The sequence below is a fragment of the Apus apus genome, chromosome 7 (genome assembly GCF_020740795.1).
Source record: "Apus apus isolate bApuApu2 chromosome 7, bApuApu2.pri.cur, whole genome shotgun sequence".
Lineage (NCBI taxonomy): Eukaryota > Metazoa > Chordata > Aves > Apodiformes > Apodidae > Apus > Apus apus.
In genome coordinates, this window is record NC_067288.1 from 17,224,612 (window position 1) to 17,246,227 (window position 21,616).

A 21,616-nucleotide genomic window follows, 5' to 3' on the forward strand; every position below is an offset into this window, starting at 1 on the left:
ACAGTAACAAAAATATATCAATATTTCAAATCCCCTGAATAATCCAAGGGTAAATACATTGTACCAGAATAAATATTAGTAATACTTTGTATGGGTGTCCACTGTAGAAGAAGGTGTAATTCTCAGCCTACTGTACCTAATTTGCATACATGACACCACTGCAGTAGAGCTCTACTTCCAAAGTGAGTTTTTGTTGTCTTTAGGTTTTGCCACTTCAATCACTGTCTCTGAAGTCGTCTTTGTTTTTATTTTTTAAGGGAAGATAAAACTTCTTTCATTTTGAAGCGTGTTCCTGAGACAGACAAATGTTTAGGCTCAGGTCATCCAACTAAATAATTAACAGAAGAAATAAATCAGATTCAACACTTTCAGCTGTGTAGAATTTGTGAGGCTAGTTGTAACTTCACATTGTGCTGCTGAACCACACACTTTTTCCTTTTGTGACCAGACTGTTACCTCTTTCACAATCCAGGCATTTCTTCTTTTATGTTTGTGTGGTGGACCACATATCCACTTGTCCCTAGGCAGCATTTGCTGGGATTGGTCCCCAACCTCATCTAGTATTTTACCTGGGTGTTGCATTGCAGTGGGTGCCAGTGTGTTTCCATTCACGCCTTGGCGCCTGACCTGTATATTTCATCTGGAGTTGGGGCAGAATAAATTGGCACTTTTAACCCATATTGTAGCCTTTCTTTATTGTGGTGAGCTTTGATTGTGAGAAATCCTTCTGTAATGCTAATTAACTTGCTTCATAGTTTTTACTTTCTCTAATAATAATTTTTATCCAGTAGTATGCTCATTGTCTGTTTTGTCTGTGAGACTTGGTCTAAATGATGAAAAAGGATCCTTTGAAAATTATGTGGTGACATCTTATGCAATACTCCTTAATGTGGTTTTCCATCTTTGAAGTAAGCTAATAGAATTGGAAAGACATTAAGATTGTGTCTTCGCCACAATGTGTTGAAGGTATTTTTTATCACATTAGTTATGTAAAGTTTAAAAAGTACCCTTTTATCATCAGGACATACTCTGAGAGTGTAATGAGACAGGGCTAATATAGATTTTTCTATTCACATTAACTCTATCAAATACAAATTACTGAAAGATTAAAAACAGTCTCTTACCATCTGACATTAAAAATGGGCTACTTACTTAAATTAACATTAGTAAGAAACCATACTCTCTTTTTCATTGGGAAAGCTCAACCACAGAAATGATCTTGATATGCAGAACAATTATGTTGGGTGATAGAGCTTAGCTCATGCTTCTTAAAATAATGTGAATAAAATTACTTACAGAATGGATAAGAGCTACTAATAATTTAGCACTGTATTGTGAGTGGAACTCTATTCATAATTATTTTTGCAACTAAGAATAATATACTATATATTACTGCTAGAATAAAATTAAAATTGATAAACTGCAATTCACTAAGAAGAAACCATTTATGCATGATAAAGTATTAGTTTATCTACCCTTTGGGCAAGAAAAGAGCAGTCTGTTGCCATTCTTGGAGGCTGCTGAGATCCAAATGTACTAAAGGCATGGATGCAAAGTTTACAATAAACCATTTACAGTTGGGAATGACAGACACGTTATTATACCAGTTATAAATTAAAGTGGATTTGGAAATATTTGCTACTGTATTTCAGCCACATTATTATAAATGATATAGCAAAACATTTTGTAATGCTTGAAAATGTTATTGCTTACTTATGCAAAAATTTAGAAATGCCTAAAAATTTTGCATTTTGTGCCTGAAAAAACATACAATTAAGCGCACTTAGTCTTGCAAATGCAAAAGTAAAGAAAGAGGATCAGAAACAGTTCTAACTAGTGTCTAAGATTTAAAGAAAACCCCATACCGTTCCAGAGATGGTCTTGTGCAGACACTGCAGGGGTTCAGGTTGGTGTTGGTATAAAAAGCACTGATATTTTAAACTAAATTCTGGACAATTGAAGACGCTGTCAGAAACTCCACTGACCAGAGTAGGAGCAAAGTGTCCTTTCATTTTAAAGCTTCCTTAATTCTTGGTGCAGTGATATGTAATTCACAGTTTCTGTTAAATTGTTCCAGTGAAGAACTGATAGGAAGATTTTAATGACTAATAATTTCTTTTCATTATGTTGAATTTAAATTCAATGTCAGTTATCTAAATTTCAAAATTTCGTTTTAAATGGTGGGCACCATAAATATTGAATATATATTTAATTCTGTTTCAAATAAGCATTTGAACTGTTTTTCTTCCATTTCCTGACAACTATAGGTAATGGTGATGTATTTTAGTGTACATGATGCATGTGTAGATAGTATGTCTATCCACTTTAATAATATATTTTATGTAAACCTATTTAGAATTTATTTTTTCAAGGAAAATCTTTGTAATGTGATCAAATGACATACCTGAAATTTTTCCTCTGCTTCATACTGGTTTCTAGAGTGAGACTTTGCTGCAGCAGAAAACAAAAGAGCAAGAAGCTGCTTTGACAAAAGAGACTCTTCTCATTTTCAATGACATGAGAATGAAGTTCCCAGGTAAAACAGAAGAAGAATCAGAATTAATTATAGAAGATGTAAGTATTGATACATAAGTAAGAGAAATTACAGGCTAGACACTGTTTAGGCTACTAAAGTGAAGGAAAGTAGAAAGTTCAATTTATGATTCATGAGCTACTGTAGCCTTAACTTTTCATAAGTCAGGATAATTCAAAAGATTTCAAAAGCTTGGAGCTTTACATACTTCCTGACCTTAAAAGAGCAGCTCTGAACACATTCCTATGTCTTTATAAAATATATGAGAAACAATCAAGAAGGTTAGGAAAATTCAGTTTTTCATTGTGGATAAAGTTCAAACTTTTAAGTAAGCTAAGAAGAATGTTACAATTCCTTAACAGTTTATATTTCATCTGATATTGTTAGTACAAATCCTGACATATTTAACTTCCTCTTCAATAGGTACACTAGAGAGCTCAGAGTGGTATGCTGCAAGACAAACTGGAAGTTTACTCGTCATAAAGAACACCAGTCACACTCTTTCTGACTTTTCTTGTTTGCCAGCTTACCCTTTCTTATATTCATCATGGTCCTGAGCCCTCAGAATTTGGTATCTAAGACTTGTGAAATAATTCTTGATCTAAAGAGCAATTAGAAAGCAATACCTAATGCTCATAAATATGGGCAGAAAATAAATGGTATCTAGATCCTTTTTAATTATCTAGTTCAAAGAAACACATCAGCTAGGAAAAGAAAAAAATGAAGATAAAAGGTGTTTTCTCAATCTAATGGATATGGAGTGATCTAGTCATTTAAGTTAACACCTGTATTCTCATGTAGTAAGCATACTCCACAGTGTGTTAAAATTAATCTAATTCATTATTCAGTCAGAAATATCCTTTGTTCTGTGAGCTTTCAAAGTGCTTATCTTGTCTCTGGTAATCTGTGCAACTACATCACAGATCACCTGTAATGGTGGTTGATTTTCGTAATTCTGGACAATAGCGTTTGTAACCAGCGTATTTAGTTTCTCATCTTAGGATCAGAAATCAAATGCTTCATTAAATTTTCTCCTTCAGATGTGTGTGTATGGGAGTGTGTATGTGTATGCACTCCCTCTAGTGGTGCTTTCTCATGCAACATTAGCATCGTTAGAAATGCACTTTTTAATTGCAGAATTGTTTTATAAATTTTTCTGGCCTTAAGCAGCCTCTGGTGGGAAACAGTGTTTCATAATAGAAGGAAACAAGTAAGGGTGTATTAACTGTGAGGCAGACCTTGTCTGCAATAGAATAGAAAGATTAAATAACAGAATGAAAACAAAAATGCATGTTCACAGCTTGAGCTATTTTGGTAGCACTTAAGACTTCACAAAAGGAACATATTGCAGTTCATATATGTTCATTTATAGAAGGAATGTCTCTAATATCCTTTATGCAGAAAATAGGTCACTATTTAATTAGATTAACAGCTATGCATTACTGAACTTATTGCTGAGTTAAAGGAATCTGAGCTAAGTCAGTTGAGTTTTTTACCTGCTTTGTGGTGCTCTCAGAATCAAGGTGGAAAAGAGAGTAGGATTAAACTGAAAGATTGCACAAGTCTTTGCAAATGTTCCTCACGTTTATCTGTTTCTTTTAGAGAAAAGTTATTTTCACAGAGGTCTCTTAGATGCTCACTCTTTTTAGCATTAGGAATGCTCATGAACAAAATCCCAGTAGTTTTTTTGTGTATTTCTTTTGTCTTGTGTTTTGCAATGACTACAGATTATGGATAATTGGAAGTATCATAAGACGAAAGTGGCATCCTATTGGTTGATAAAACTGGATTCTGGAAAGCAAAGAAAAGTAAGTGGCATATATTTAATTATCTGAAGATCATTTGAAGTAGACACATAGCAGTGTTTCTACTGGTGTTTGGCACTAGCTGAGAGTGGCTTGAGATGGTAAAATACTGGCTCTAATACTAACATATGTACGAATTAATTCCGTTGCAGGAAATTATGTTGCTCCATATTTAGACAAACTTAATTATCCTGAAATATAATTTCAAAAAACAATTTTTCAAAAATTTAGTCTTCTGAAAGAAAGCAAACTAAGTGCTGACGTACCCATTTTTAACAGTCTTAGAAGTGTATTGTTTCTGTAGATTTGAGTGATAAGGAATAAACCAGTCAGCACTTTCAGACCACGCATATTAAAACTCCATTAGAGTTAGTGATATTGCCCGTGGTTATTTGAGTCTTTGACCCACAGTAAAACAGATCATGTTGAGTAAATATAAACCTGCCAGGCAAAGATTATTGCAATTTTTACGATGTTCAACAAACTGGTTTAGTCTTGGAAAGGGCTAATTCATAGAATCATAGAATAGTAGAATGTCAGGTTGGAAGGGACCTCCATTATCATCTGGTCCAACTTTGTTATGTACTACTATAGTTTATATGAGATGTCTCAGCACCCTGTCAAGCTGTGACTTAAAACTGTCCAATATGGCGGTATCTACCACTTCCCTTGGGAGACTATTCCTATGTTTGAATGTCCTTATGGTGAAAAATTTACTTCTTGTGTCTAATCGGAATCTCCCCAGGATCAACTTGTGCCCATTACCCCTTGTCTTTTTCATGTGACTCCTTGTAAATAGGGGGTCTCCATCTTCTTTGTAGCCGCCCTTTAAGTACTGGAACACGGTAATAAGGTCTCCCTGAAGCCTTCTTTCCTCAAGGCTGAACAAACTTGGTTTTCTCAGCCTCTTCTAACATGGCAGGTCCTCCAGTCTTCTGATCATCCTTGTGGCTCTTCTCTGGACCCTCTCCAGCCTGTCTGTATCCTTTTTGTAGAGCAGGGACCAGAACTGAACACAATACTCCAAATAATTATATTTGCTTATTATGCTGTCTTGGCACTACTGTTGTGCATAGCATCTAAAGAGTTTTCCATGTGTTTAAAACCCAACCATACAGTATTATGTCGGTCATATCTGTATGTCATATGTCAGTCAAAATACGGACATAACATGTCCTTTCTTCCAATCACCAGGGACTTCACCTGACTGCCATGAATTTTCAAATATCATGGACGGTGGTTTGGCGACTACATCCGCCAGTTCCTTCAGGACTCTGGGATGTATCTCATCAGGTCCCATGGACTTGTGTATCTTCAGGTTCCTCAGGTGGTCACGAACCTTATCTTCACTTATAATATGGGGGACTTTGTCTCTCTGGTCTGCATCTTGTGGGCCATCAACATGCGAGTTGCGAGGAGAAGGGTTGCCAGTGAAGACTGAGGCAAGAAAGTTGTTGAGAACCTCAGCCTTCTCCTCGTCTGTTGTTACCATTTCACCATTGTGGCTCATCAGGGGGTTACGCTTTCTTTAACCTTCCTTTTCTGGTTTACGTACCTGCAGAAGCCCTTCTTGTTTTTCTTAACGTCTCTTGCCAAGTTCAGTTCTAAATTAGACAGGACAAACTGAAGAACTTGGAAATGTAGGAGGCTATAATTTAATCAAAGTTCTTCTCAGACCATTTCAAATAGCAGCCCAGATCTATAATTTAGCGGAAGTATTTCTTGTGCCATTGACAGGAATCAGCAGAGCAACAAACTTTGTTGGCTGAAATTGTGTCATTTTTTGTTTGGTATCTTCAGCTCTTCTGCTGAATAGTCCTTTGCTTAAAATGATCTTTTATTTCTTTTTCATTACAGTAAAGAATTCTTTAATCCCAGTGTACATACACATAGGTCTTTTATATTCTGTGCATATGGCAGTTGCAGCCCTTGGCCCAAAACCAGAGAAAGCCTTACTGGGGACTTGTAGCAATGGTGATGTGGAAGAAGAGCTGCTAGGAGGGTGATAAAGATAGAGAGGTAGGTAGGTAGATGGACAGATAGATTGATAGAGAGATGGATAGAGAGAGAGATACCTACATAGATAACAGGGCCTGAAATTCACACTGCTCTGCAGGAACCTTTAGGACAGTTGGAACTGGTGGGAGACATGTCACTATAATTACTTTCTTTATTCTGTGATGCCACAGGTGTGGCAAGAAGTTAACAGTTTGGGCCCATCATTGCAACTGAGATACAGAGCTTTCACAAAGAACTGGTTAAGGTGTCTCTCAGCCTTTCCCCATAGGTCATTCTCCAAAACCATTGAAAGGAATTGAAACAGGGAGTGTGATAAATCTGCTCTTTGAGGGATTGAGATTGTTCACGATGCATTCTTCAATTGCCTCTTCTAGCTCCTCTTGGCCATCTAGCTTAATTTACCTGTGTCTGTTTTTTTTTAACTTTCTTTTCAGTCTAGTCAGAATTTTCTCCTTTCAATGCTACTTCAGAAAGTCTGCAAGAAAGGGTGGTTCTGTTTTTTATTTGGCCGACAGTCGTGTAAAACTGAGGGCACGTGTACAAAGTCAGTGGGACAGAGGTTGATATGCCAGGTCTTTATTAGCAAAACTGCACAATCAATGATGTGGATTACTTTGCTATTCCTGTGAGGACATCTTTTACAATTTAGGAGGCTTATCATTCCTGAAGCACTAGTGAGCCCTTTGTCTTTCCTTGCTCTGAAAATGGTTTGCCTTTTTTTTTTTTTTCCAACTGCTTTTAACCTCAATCCCTTCAAGCAATCAGATACTGTTCTTAGAAGGGGAGTTTATAAAAACGGATTAACATTGTCAATGACACTGCAGCTGAGGACTGCAAAATGTGTAAGCTTTTGTTGATTTGGGAGAAGTATGGTTTATATTGCAATGGGTGGGTAAAGGAGAAGTGAGCTCAAGGTGGAGGATATTTATGTAAGGACTGTGTCTCAAAGGTACCTTCTACAACTTAGTTAAATACAAACCAGAAATTTAGTCCCCTTCATTATACTTACTGGGAAGTCCTAAAACACAAGAAGAAAACACCTGGGCAATGTACTAGATTTCACAATGTTCATCTCTGACAGGTGTGTTTTCTTAAGAATTATTCAATATGATGTAGAAAAATTAAACTCTTGCTCATATTCTTAGTGTCTAATATTCCAGCACTACCACAGAGGTACAGGAGGCATTTAGAACCAAGTTGAGAGTAAACTGATGAAATTGATATGTGCTAAAATGAAATTTAGTCTCCCAAGACTTTCAAGGAAGAGACTTTTCTATGGAAGGAGTCATGACTGCTTTGTGTTACATCACTTTACATAATTTATTTAAAAGTGTTTTGATGGTTACCAGAGGGTCTGTACATCTTGTTTTGAATATGCTCTTTCATAACTTGTTCTGTTACACCTAGATCATGGGTTATGTTAAAGTAAATGATGTAAATTAAAGTAAACAGAAAGATGAAGGCAAACTAGGGAAATTAACTTAGAAAAATTGGGATGTAGGTTTCATGAAGTTCCAGCTCTTGTGTAATGCCTTGTCTCTTTTTTAAAATGGATTATTGTGGCCATGTTTGCAAACTAAGAACAATTAACTGGGTTGTTTTCCCTTCTGGCATATTGACAACACCAACACAGTAAAAACAGCAAGAACGTTTATTTCCTGAGTACCTGGCAGTCTGCAGCTTGCTCAAAGATGCAAGGTTCAGTCCTTAGTTTTATTTGACTCCAGGTACAAAAGTAAAAGAAAATGCTACACACTCGCACCATGGTTCTTGGAACCTGTCATTTGGACTAGTGAGAGAATCTGTATGAGGTGGAATTTTTCTGTTTTACGCAAGAGGATAAATTACTATAGTCAGTGTGAGATTGCAAATAAATGTATGGTTGTTCCTTTATATAATGTAGAGTCCTGGTTCAAATGGATGAATACAATCACAGCTACTGGCCATTTGTGTGGGAAAGCCTCAGTCAGGTGAGACATTAGGAAAAGGCTGATTGAGAAGCATTAAGAGAGTAGGCTAGTGCTGTTAAGGGAATATCTGAAAAACTGGACTCATTCCACAAGCCTGGGGCAGCCCAAAACCTGGGTTTAGCTCCTGCAGTCACTAAACAAGTTCACAGTTTGTAGGTTTTAATTTACTACTCCTTTTATCCCACAGTTTGGGAGGAGACCACAGGTGTGGTTTTCGTGTGTTAGACACCTGCATTCATAAAGATTACCAGCAGAGAGGGCATTGTATTCATATCAGGTGCAGCATCTATGCATAGAGGCTAATCCTAGGTCTTCAGAAAAGCTTAAATGACATGTACATGACAGTTTTAATTGAGGTTGTCATTACTAGGTCTCTATAGATTTTCTGTCCGTTAAGAATTTGTCTTTACTACACAGCTCCATTGTGCTATTGCAAGCATTTTATTTAAATATGCTTTGTTTCCTTCATGTCTAATCAGACTATTTGCAACCAAAAGTTTGTTGAGCAGGACCAAAAAAATCAAAGGTCTACGGCATGCTTCTATACTTTACTCAAAGCCCTTCACCTTTTGAGAGTCAGATGATTAACTGTGGATCAATTTGTTATGCACATCTGAAAATATCCTGGGCAAATATTGTATCTTCTAAATCTTATAAATTGCAGCATGTCATACCAAATAAGTAATACCTCCATTGGTTCCCTACCTACTTGAGCCTGACTGGCTTTCTGGAAGATGCTGTTTTGCAAAGGAGACAGCAAGGGTGTCTCCTTTGCAGGAAATCATGTTGACTGTTTTGTTAAAAGGTTACATGAGCCATAGACTTTTCTTTGGATACATTTTACACTGTTCAGAGTGCCAGTGTGGGGCCTAAATTCTTCTTCAGTCACAAAACTATTCCCAGTTGTACTGATAATATCCAAATATACAGAATCTGAGACATTGTGGAGCCTGTTTCTTTCCAGTTATTAGGGAGGGACCCTAGATGGCCTGACTTAAGAGCACTTGCAGGTGTTTAAATGCAGGCAAGATGAATGCCACTTTCCATGTCCAAATTCAGTGGGATTTGCAAAGATGCATCAAAGAGGACTCTGAGTTGGATGCTTAGAAATGAGTGTGTGCACTGAGTAGCCAAGAATCACTGAGTAAAACTGTATGTGCTTTATTGAATGCAGATTAACCTTTTGTTCAACCACATCTTTACACATGTGCATTTAAATGTAGTTTGTATATAATAAAACTGTTGCATTTCTATAAACATTGCTATTTAAAATCTCTTACTGGTTATTTTTTTACTTACTGATTTCACTACACTGTTTCCTGCATGAATGGTAAACTGAAATGATTTGATCTAGAAAAACACTTGAGATTCAACAGATATTAAACCAAAAGCAGCTTGTAGCTTTTCAGGACATTTTAGTTCTTTATAAATAAATGACATTTAAAAAGGGAGGGGGAAAAGCAGACATAATCTTTGAGTACATAATATCTGGTTTGTTAATTATGTTACTTCTAGTCTGTAATTGTGTCCATTTTGTTTCTTTTTTGATTCTTTTTGTCATTTAAATGAGCTAGTATTAAACAGACTGAAAAAAGTAGAAATTAACTTTTCTGTAATAAAGATTAAATTTTTATATTTTGTTTTGCAAAATGCTATTGACAAAAAAGCATATCATGAAAGTTTGATGCTGAATGCACAGAAATGAAACATAGTCATCTGTGGGAATTGATGGCTATGCAGTCATCTGTGTGTGTATGTGTGCAATGAATCAGTGAACAGCTGGTTTCAGGTTTTCCAATATGCCTTTGCTTTGATTTGATGGAATACTCTTTCCTAGGTTTTGGATATAGTCAAGACAAGTGTTAGAGCAGTTCTACAGCGTGTCTGGAAGGCTCCAGACATTGAAAATTTACATCTCTACCGTCTCTTTAACCGTGTATTTAATCGCTTGCTTTGGAGCCATGGTCAAGGTCTGTGGAGCTGTTTCTGTAATTCAGGGTAAGCCTGGCTTTTCTTATCTGAGTTTTCTTCATTAGTTCACAATTACAGTCAATGCTGGCATACTTTTTTTCACATACTCATTCAAGAGAATGCTGTAATACACTGAACTTTGTTTTAAAACCATACAGAAATCTAATTTTCAAGGCCAACCATTTAAGTAATGGAATCAGACATTCATTAATGCATTTACAAATATATATAATGTAAGGAAAAAAACCTTAATTTTATAAATATCTGAGCTTTAGCTCAACTCTTTCATTGGATGGGACCAGACCACTGTAAGTGTCAAATACGGATTTATCATCAACAGAAAACATTGGCATATCTATATGAGCTGAAGAATTATAAGGGAAGAATTCAGTCACAAGTGCTGCTGACATCTCGTGCCAAATGCAATGTCAGTTCTGTGATTTACAAATAATGAGTTTGAATTTGTGTGCTTGATTGCATTTGCTGTTTCCTACACTTGTAGGGGTTAAGTACATGCAGAAAAGGAAGTGACCACACTGAGATAAGCAGATGTTTCTGCTTTGGGTAGCAAATACAAATTTTCTGCCGGGGGGGGTGGTGGGGGTGGGGGGTGGGGAGGGGGGCGGAAATTACCCATAGTTATAACAGGCCATGTATTATTATTAACTGATAGAATTGTTCACAACTGTAGGAAAGTGATCACAGACCTCAAAGCCCAGAACTTGGGGATATTAGCAGGAGAGTTTCTTCCACAAGATTCTGGAGATTTATGGATTTATGTGTAACACTGTGAATCTGTTGAACTAATGTCATACTTAAAACTTCATCTTGCTGCTCTCTACCAACCACCACCACGTGACTTTGTGAGGAAAGAATGAAGACAGTTGATTAAATTCTGTGTAAAAATAAATGTGGGAAGTTCCCATACAGGAAACGATGAGAGAAAAATATATTAAAAAAATAGTACCTCTGCAAGTAGTAGGATTATTCTGTTTATCAGATGAAACAGTTTTGATGCTTTATAAACAGTATTTCTTAAAAAGTTCATAGAATCATACAATCATAGTATCATCATGGTTGGAAAGGACCTTGAAGATCAAGTCCAACCATAACCTAAATCCACCTACCATAACCTAATCTACCCATTTAGTGATTATATTGTTCATTATATATTATATTATCAGTTCATTATATTGATAATTAATGAGAAATGCTTACATCACTTTATGATTTTGTGCAGAGGAAATTCTGTAGGACTGAATAGTTTTAGCTGGAAAATACTACCTTGACTGAGGAGCTAGACTTAAAAATCAGTTACTAAACATACAGCTTATTTTTAGTCATTAATTTTCATAATTCCATCCTAATACTGCATAATTTAAAAACCATCTCACTAGGCAGATATAAGCTTGCTGGTTTTTTGATGTTGTTTTAGGGACAAACTTCCTGTACCAGGAATGTGAAATCCACTGCTCATTTCAGTGGAGAAGGCTGAATAATCCTGGATATTATGTTGAAGCCAGATGCAGCAATTTTTCCTCACTCTATGAAGTGCTTCTTTCATAAATAAACAAAAGACCACAAGCTTACAAGCCATCTGTGGTACTGGATAATGTTTTGACCAAAAAAAAGTCTTCATAGGCCCCATGTTGCCTTTAAAACAGATGTAATGATCTGTAATCTGGTCAGAATTTTGCACAAGCAGAGTGTTGAGGTATATACAAAGAACTGCTGTCATCTTCTGTGGTAAAACATACCTGGTTTACATGGGTATGGTAGGGTTTGGTTTTTCTTTGGAAAGAGAAATGGCTTTTTAAGAAAACTAAAGCACAATGGTCTGCATTTCAAAAAGGAATGCTTCTGTAGGTACACTTTGCAAGTTGCACTTAATTATTGAAGACCAACCCCATATGGCCAGATGGAAAACGAAGTAATATTTGAATGACTAAACTGAGACACTGTCTTTGTGTGATTATTTGGATAAGGCAGCAGAGCACATACTAATCACCTGTAAATTAATTTAATATTAGTTTCTTAGTATCATGTGCTTAAATTAGAAGAAGAGTACTATTATGCTGTGTAGACACTTAGAGATAATTTATTATTTTTATTAATTCCTTTCTTATCACATTACATTCTCACTCAACTAATGGCCTTTTAAAAATAAGGGGGTTTTGTTCCTGTTGTAAGTCACATACAATTACGTGACAGTAAATCTTTACATGCTATGCCTGAGTAATGGCCTTGTAAACTCTTAAGGGAACAAATTAAGTGAAAAATGGCTGTGGACATTTCCCATATGAAGATTAACTTCTTAACTTGTGTTTTGAACTCAGCATCTGCCAGGGTTTGTGTTAAATAGTGTAGACCTTCCCTGTAAACAGGCAAGGTCATGCTTTTAATCTTGTTTCTCTATTGTTAAATTGGATAGAAACCAGTGAAGCTCTCAGATTCCAATTTGTGACAGAAAACATGAAGTCATGTCTTTTTCCGTAACAGGAGCTCTTGGGAAACCATATTCAATAAAAGCACAGAGGTGGTGACTCCTGAGCAACTCCAGTGTTGCCAACGAATAGTACAGCTTTGTAAACACTGCCTGCTGGTGGTTTACAAATATTCATCAGACTCAAGAGGTTCCCTGACTGGGATAATCCCCCACTGGGATGATACAAGGTACACATTTCAATACTCTCTTCCTAAATTTAAGTATAAAGGATAATATTGGAACAGATTTCTGTCTGTGATGCTACCATTACACTTCTCTTCAAGCCTAGTTCACTATGTATTTTTAAAAAAGTACAACAAAACTCCCCACAGTTCCCTTGATCCTGAGTTTCCGTTGTTCCAATCTCTCCAGCCCGCTAGGAAGTGCTACAAAAAAAGAATAGATAACACACATTTTGTGTGAAACTACACTTACTAAAGTCTTGGTTGCCAACTGCTCTGCTGCAGCAAAGGCTTTCCATAAAGTGAACTGAAAATTTCCTTTCTTCCCCTTCTCAGATCCCTCAAAGTCACTGATTCCAGATTTGCATTCCTAGAGGTATCCTAACATGTATGGTACTTCTGGCCTCACATTCGCAGTGGGATGCTTTAGGGGCACAGCTCCAGCCAGAGGTCAGGTAAGTGCCATCTGATTTACTGTATTGCACAGTTTTGCAAAGTTGATTTTCAAAACCTACAGATTGAAAGTTTTGATATTTCATCTTACAGAGCATAAATATATTTTCAAACCTTGCAAAACAGCATCATATAGTAAAAAAGTTATTTGGCACTTACCCGATTCTCCATTGGCTGGTTTAGTTCTCCAACCAAATGCAATAAGGATTTTAATGTTGTCAGTACAGGGATTACTGAAAATGCTCCAGTTCTGGGAGTTAACAATCTGCAATTTAATAGATGTAGGTAGAAAATTAAATGTAAGTTCTGTATTACTTAGGTCCCAAGTTCTATCCATAATGGCAATTTGAATTATGTATATAAACTTACACATGTTTTGTTTATATTAAACATCTTATGGACGTTATTTCATAGAAGGGCTTTATGAGTTAAATATTCTGTGAAAAGCAAACCTTTGATATATCATCTGTTAAATCACTTAATTGCTTACTTGCTGTATCTCTGACTAGGTCTTTGTTACACGGAATGCATTTGTTATTGTCATATGGATCTTAAGGCACTCTAACATAGCAAAAGGAGAATTACATTAGCCACAAAACAAATCTTATTCAGTATTACATCTACTGAACCATAGCAGGAGTATGGTAAAGTCATCTGGATTAGCTAAGACTAGAAAATCCTCAACCTTAAAGTTTTTATTGCTTTTACTGTTAATAGTGCAGAAAATTTTTCATCACAACCAACCACAAACTATTAAAACCAATTGGATTACTCTAATGTACTGGACCTAACAGGCTAGTTTCTGGAAAGCAGTGAAAGGGATGGTCCAATTGAGCTTTGTCATCTCCAGTTTCTGTGTTCCTTTGGATGCTGAATTGAAGTTTATTTATGAATTTCACAGGCTGGAGAAATGTAAGCCCTCTATATCTGAAATATCACTATGTCTTCAGCAATAGTGTCATGACAACTTTGATTAAAGTTACAGTTTTTATATTAATTGCCACACGTTTTACTGTGGATACATCAATATGTTAGTTAGCCATGATATTCTGAATTTTTAAAATGAAGGATACGAATGGAAAGAAATGCTTTTGCCTGTTATGCCAAGTAATTGTAAGGTAATTCACTATTTTTCTATAAATGGGAGACCTACAATACTATATGATGTAGGTTTCTCTCAATGATATAAGAATCTGTGCTACTAAGAAGAACAGTTTTCTTGACTCACTAAATTTGTGTGCAGTGCAAGAAGAGATTGAGTATAATTTAATAAATGTACAAAAAGTCAATTTTTTCAGTACTTTACAAAATCTGATTTGAATAACTTCTTTTCTGAGCACAAACAAATTTTTTGTTTTGATTTGTTCGTGAAACTAAAGCTTTCAAAGACTGTAAACAGATACCTCTTTAGCTGGGAAAACTTACTTGTATGGAGAGTGAGAAAAGGATGATGAAAGTAGCCACAGAGTTATTTTTTCACTTTTCAAATTTGTTCTGGATCACACCTGCCAACTGTAAATGAACTGTATGTCATGAAGAGAATGAATAGGAGTATTAATGTGTGTATTCATGTAATCTTTTCCCCCCAAAGTAGAAGTGTAAAGAAAACATTAGGAGAGCTCAAATGCAATACCAAAATCTCTTTAAAATAAAAGCTAAAATCAAACTCTGTAAAGAGTTAGATTTTTAATAATTTGATAAATTCACCTGTACTACAAAATTTAAAAAAATAAAATACCATCTACTACTGGATCCTTACAGCTTGATAAGTAATTTCTCCTTTGGCATACTCTCTGGGAAGCACTGGAGTTTTTTACTGTATCAGCAAGCAAAGGTAGGACTCAATGGTGACACACTGAGCAGTTAAGCTCCCCACCAGCCCATACCAAATCAGTCTTTATTTTTTGTAAATTGTTTAAAAATATATTGATGATAATATTTTTATAACAACAGCTTTTCTCAAAGCTTAAACAAACCAAATATGTACACTTTCTTATATAGATTGTCTCCCATTGACAGTGATGCTGTTTCTATCCATGTGATTAGTAAGATCAGTCTTTTAACTTATTCATCGTTAATCAGTATGATTCACTAAAATGATGCAACAATTTTAAGCAATAATTTATACAACATACTATGTTAATCCATCCTAACATTGACATAATGCATTGTGAAATTCTGATTTACTGTTCTTTTTGCACACTTACTGTGCTCTTCTAATGACTTCTGCAGTTAACTGTTAGGGAATTATAATGTGAAAAGATTTAAGGATGAATATGATAGACATATGATAAAGTATTGTTTGCAGTATTACATAAAATACAGGCTATATAGTTGCCTGAATTTAAAAGGTAAATAGTGACAGGTGTCACTTCCTAGGTTATAGCAACATTGTTTTTTACTCTACAAGAGGATTGATTTTTAGAGAATTAGAGCTGGAAACCCTATGTGAAAAATTCTGTTTTTTCCCTAATCAGCTTTTTTTTTTGTACTGAACTTTTTGTAAGCTGGGTAACATAAATTGTTTTTACCCAGTTTAAATCAAATAAATAGTACTATAATAACAGAGAACAATGGGTGAAGTATTAATTTTTCATAATAGTGTCACACAGGATGCCACTGATTTATTTAAGCACTTGCTTTAAACAGAAAGGGTTGGAAAGATGTGTGATCCTCATACAACATACTGAAATTTTGCTAAGAGTTTCTCTTTGAGTTTACATCTGTTTTCCAGTTTAGCTGGTGCTTAATACCCTTATGTTTTATAAATAGTATTTGTTGTACAGAATTTTTGCATACAACTATTTTAAGGTATGACACTTGAACAATTAATTCTTTTTCTCTTGGATGTCACTGTAGCCTGTGAACTCTGCTGTATTTTTCATATTCTTTCTAGGTATTTATTGCCAGGACCTTCGCTGTTCATCGTGAAGTCATCCTCCTCCAACCTTAGCTGCAGTTCATCTGGAATGTCTCGCCGTAACACTTCGTTCACACACAGATACAGTCACTTATGAAGGAAAAGGAAAATCTTTGTAAATAATGGCATTCCATATTTTTCAAGTTAAAATTTGTGATGCAGCTAAATATAAGCACTGTTACGTATATACTATCATATTATGATAACATCTAGCTGAAAACCTGTTGTAAAAGCATAGCTTTTCTGAAAACATAATAAATCTTGTTAAGTTGTTTACACACGTGAAAGTGTAGATCTTGCTAGGTTTATAAGTAATCCTTCTCTACTAGAAATGTTATTTTTGCTGCAGAATATATAAAATAGAATTGATCTTGAAGATTCTATTACAGTGTTATATTATTTTGTAAGTACAATACTTTGACTTGAATATTATTTATTGTAAAGTATTCTATTTATTGTCTCAAATGTAATTGATCCTTTAAAAAGGAAGATGATTAAAAAACTGTTGTAGAACAGTAAAACAGCAACAGTCATCAAAAATAACCTGATCATTTCTTGGACATGTTTAAAATACTGCCCAAAACTCTGTTAGCCAAACCTAAATGTTTTAATTTCTCCTCTGAAATCACAAAATCTATTTAATGCTGCTGTTTTTCTTAAAAGACATGGTATAGTATCTTTTAGCCAAAGTGAAGGCATCTAGTACACAAACAGTGAAAGTATCAGTTTAGACATTCCGTTTCTAATTAGATCTTTCTAATAAAATGGAAGCCAATGTTTGTTACCAGATTTTCATTCACATGACCAATGTCCTGTGCCTTTAGGTTTCCTTTGAGAGCAAGCAGTCATCTCCACCTCACACAAGCATGCATAGTGCCTAGTTTTTCTGTTTTACAGCACAGGTGGTAAACTGGACATTTTTAGGAAATACTGCAGCTGTAATGTATTATTTCAACCTTAAGCTAATTGGTTTATTGTAGTTTTTAGCATACAATCCAGTACCTACTGTAGAATGTATCCTTGGAATGGACAGTATTTTCAAGATTGTTGGCACCTTTAAATGTTGGAAATCTTATTTTGTTAGAAAGCTCTCATTCAGATTCAGCTTCCTGGGCCTGACTAAAGGGTACAAAAAGAAAATGAGCCAAAGCAGGAACCTACTATTAACAGGACTGGTACCCTGAAAACATAATTCAGGTTTTGCTACGTGTACCCATTCATCCCACTCACCATTGTGCCATACGAGCCTTATTCATTATAGAAATAATTATTAAAAAATAAATCAGTTAATCTAGATTTAGAAATTAATTTTTTAACTGAGTAGTGAACAGAGTAGTTATTTACCAAAGACTTGTTTACTTACCGGTCATGTAACCCTGAGACATTTTTGTAAATTACCAATATATTTCAGGTATACTTAAATAATTTAGGGCCTAATTATCCTCAGGAGCAAGTATGTTAGAAGTTTTTGATATCCAGAAAGTCAAGACAAATTCAAGAGATTTGAGACTGAAGTTGTCTGGAAATGTGTTTGTTTTTTTAAATTATTTTAGTCATAGCATATATAAAACTGGGAAGGTGGGTGAGATTTTTGATGCCAGTGCTGTAGTGCCTCAGCTCTAGAACTTCAGGATGTATGATATGAGACTATTTGTAAACAATTAGAATCACCTCTTGAGATTAGCCAGGTATAAGCAGTCTTCTGGTCTGGAAAAGTCTTTTTAATTTTTGTGATAATACTACTTTAGTGATACATTATGTTCACATTCATTTTGTATCTTTTACTTCATACAGTGACTACTGATCAGACATACTATGGTTATCTGTAAGACCTAATAAAAGCTGTAAATTCTCTCTTCTTGCATCAGGCTTCCATTGTATTCTGCTTTTGGCCATAATGATAAAACCAGCTTCCAGTTGAGCTTGCCAGGCTGAAATAGAGCCTTAGGATAGTAGGTTTGCATGCTTTTTAAAAATTATTACTATTTTTCTTCCATTCTGTTTTCTTCTTTTTTAAACTACATTATGATTTCTGTTCTTGGAAGCTCATGCTGGGATGGGTCAGTCTGAAGGGAATCCTCTGCCAGCAGAATGAGAACTACTAACCATACCTATGTGGTATGGACAGAGCTAGAAAAAAAAGACATTTAGCATGTACAAAAGTGGACCAGATCTTTGGTTTTACCTCTGAGGTTACTTAATATATTCATATTTCTGATAACCTTTCCTAAAGTGGTACTGTGTTCCTAGTAATGTGTGAACCAATGCTTTCAATAAAAGTAATGCTGCACTTTCCTGCCAGCTACTCAGAACAAATGCCTGTGGTCTACGAGTGAATGATGGGCTGCACCTACAGTCCAACTCCCCATGGTGTTGTAGGTGGAAGCATTTACTCCTTTCCTTCTGCAAAACAGAAGTATTTCCATTGTTATCAGTCCTAGGAAATGAGCATTTAAATAGTCCTGGCCGTGGGCTCTTGCAAGCAGGGCTGTGGCTGAACCCTCAGCCTGATGACCAGCAGATGTGCTGACCTGTCTTCTTAGCCCCACCAGCCGTGACTAGGGAGCAACTCACTGATCAGACACGGAGGTGAGACCGACCTCCTAAATGCCTTTCATTGTACAACAGGATCTCAAGTGCGTCTCCCAGTTGTATTAGAGCTGTAATTAGAACAAAAAACCCCATAGACAGTCTTTACCATGGGTCGATCAACACGAATGAAATGTGGTAATGTCTTTTGTAACAGTGTAGTATAGTCTTAGTAACTTAAAAAGAATCCCTCTCGTACAGAAGGAGGACGCTCAGTAGCTTTACTCTGGGAGCTGTGTGTTTTTGGGCTAACAAGCCCGCAGGTGCCTCCAGGGGCGTTCCTGGGGAGGTGGATCCGCAGCGCACCTGGGCCCGCCCGCGCCAGGCGCAGGTGTGAGGCGGGATTCCTGGCGGCGCCGGGAGGGGGTCGGGGCGTTCCCTCGCCAGGTGTTATTAATAACTGAGTCTCCAGAAACCCACTGACGTGTAGTCAGAGTTACTGCTCTTTGCTGGTGGTTTTTCTTTTCCGTTGCGCTGTCGCTGGAGTTACTTGGTTCCGGGCGAGGCGGGGGCGCAGGCAGCGCGCCCCTCCAGCCCGGGCCGCCCGCCCTTCCTCCCGCCCGCGGGGCCCGGCCCGGCCCGGGGAAGCACCTCCGAGAGGCTGGCGAGGAGTCCGCGGCAGGTAAGGGGAGCTGAGGAGGGGCGGTGAGGCTCCGGGGGGGCTCAGTCGCTGTGCTTCGTTGGTGTGGTGGCAACTTGTGACCGCAGTTCCTCAGGTAGCACGAAAGTGCAAGGCACAGGGTGCGGGTAACCACGATAACCGTAAAAGATGCCTGTCCTGCATGCGTGCTGTCCTGAAATAAACAGGCTGACAGTGGCGTGGTGCGGGTATGGGAAGTTTGTGTGCTGAGCAGATGTTTAGAAAGAGGCTGCAGTGCAGCGACCATCTCGGCGTGGGTGCAGGTGCCCCAGCACTTGTGTGAGGGCAGGATGGGCAGCTGGCAGGGTTGGGCTCAGAAATGCCCGTTGTGAAGCCTTACAAAGTTTTAATGCTTTATTTGTGGTGTGGAACAGCTCTCACTCTGTGAGAGTACAGCCTGGTGGCATCTGCATTTCTAGTTTTTACTGGAGGGAGAATACCTGCTGAAGTCTGCAGGAGGTGTGTGCTGGGGCTGTAAAACAGGCTCCCAGGACTGACCAGAAAGGGAGCTGCACCACAGCGGGATGCTGCAGGTCACGTCTGTACCTTGCCTGTGTCATCCTGTACCTCGAGTGTGGTCATTGTATCTGGGCCTGTTCTGTGCCTGAGCAGATGGAGTTTTGTGGAAAAAGAAAGTGCTTCTCTGGGTCTTGCTAACAAGCTTGGGAGTCCAAATACGTGTCCAAAGAGCAAGGAAAATAGATATTTATTTTTTTTTCAAAAGAATTGCTTTGCTGAAGTAGTTAAAGGAAACATTACTTAAAATACCTACTAAGGATATCCATTTGATAGACCTTGGCCTTGAGTTAATGTCCTGTCTAGAAAGGAATGTCTTGTCCTTGTTAAGGGAAAATTAGTCCTTAATTATTGATTGTCTTTACAAGAAAGTAAACAAAATGGATCAGCTTTTAAAACTACACCTGAATGGTTCCTTAGCTGGAAGTTCTAAAACAAATTGACTTTAGAATAGAAAACCATAAGTTTACAGGTTTTGACTTCCCTGGTGTAATCAAGTAAAAAGACTGAATTGCCCTGACAGCTGTAACATCTAATTTAGGTGTTAGCAAATGTATTTTCAAGTTAGCTTTGCATGCAGTGTTAAAACAGTCAACTCGAAGCTGTTACATTTATCCCCATTTTCAGGAGAAAATAATTTGCTGTTGAATGGCTTAGTTGTTGAAAACCTTTCACTCCAGCGTTTCCTCAAAAAAGATGTAATTTTTTCTGTATGTGGTAAAGTTCCCATTCGCTAGTTGTTACTCTGTATCTGTGTTCCTTGTTCTCTGCGGAAGTTCCCTACGTAGTTCCGATTGCTTGTTAATCCAGAAGAGTCTTTGTTGGTGAGTAAACACCTGTAGTGCTTTAGGACTCGAGGAAACCAGGGATAATTTTACCATTTACATGTGTTGAACAGAAGATTGTGCTTGTGGGGGAGCAAGGCAGAAACATTATTGGCATTGTTTTGTTTGTTTAAATATATCTTCATCTCTTCTTTTAAAGTGAAAGGCAACATTTACTTAGTAAGGAGTAATAATACTTAATACTGAACTTAAAACTGCCCTGCTTCCACTATAGATGTTACTACTTGTACTATAATACAGTTAAAGCTGCTGTTCATGGCCACTAGATGCCCTCTGAGCAGGCCTACCTGCTCTTAGCACCACAGAGCCAAGTGGAGCCTGAACCCAGCTGAAGTGGCAGCTGACATGGATGCCCAGAATTGACTCGCTGTGCTGGCTCAGCACCCTCTGTGCCTGCCCCCACCAGGAGTTACCAGCCTCGTGGCAAAGGGCAGAAGAGCTTAGGGAAGGGATCCCAACCTGCCTTTCCTGCTCTGCCCTCATCAAACCGCTGCTCGCAAACCTCGGGGGTCTCGCTGGGCAGGGCCGGGCAGCGCGGGGCTGCGGCAGGGCCTGGCGGGGCGGGCGCTTCACTCCCTGCAAAGTGCTGGCTTTGGGTGGCGGCCAGCTAGAGTGGAGCCCAGGAAGGCTGTGAAACATCAAGACATCTGGTGAGAAAATGCATTATTCTGAAGTAGGTTTTGCATTA

General features: G+C 37.3%; 1 protein-coding gene across 8 annotated transcripts in view; it reads left to right on the plus strand.

The window, feature by feature from the left end:
- TTLL7 (tubulin tyrosine ligase like 7) overlaps positions 1-18,202 on the plus strand; it is a 66,257-nt gene extending 48,055 nt beyond the window's left edge. For 7 of the 8 annotated variants that reach the window (XM_051624886.1, XM_051624893.1, XM_051624889.1 and 4 more), the window contains 5 exons: positions 2,440-2,574; positions 4,261-4,341; positions 10,165-10,325; positions 12,798-12,971; positions 16,315-18,202. In XM_051624886.1, coding sequence (XP_051480846.1) covers positions 2,440-2,574; positions 4,261-4,341; positions 10,165-10,325; positions 12,798-12,971; positions 16,315-16,435 — 672 coding nt within the window. In that variant the 3' untranslated portion in view covers positions 16,436-18,202. Of the gene's footprint in view, positions 1-2,439; positions 2,575-4,260; positions 4,342-10,164; positions 10,326-12,797; positions 12,972-13,301; positions 13,421-16,314 lie in introns of all 8 variants that reach the window. The other variant, XR_007890037.1, reaches the window with a different exon arrangement.
- Positions 18,203-21,616: the final 3,414 nt, after the last annotated feature.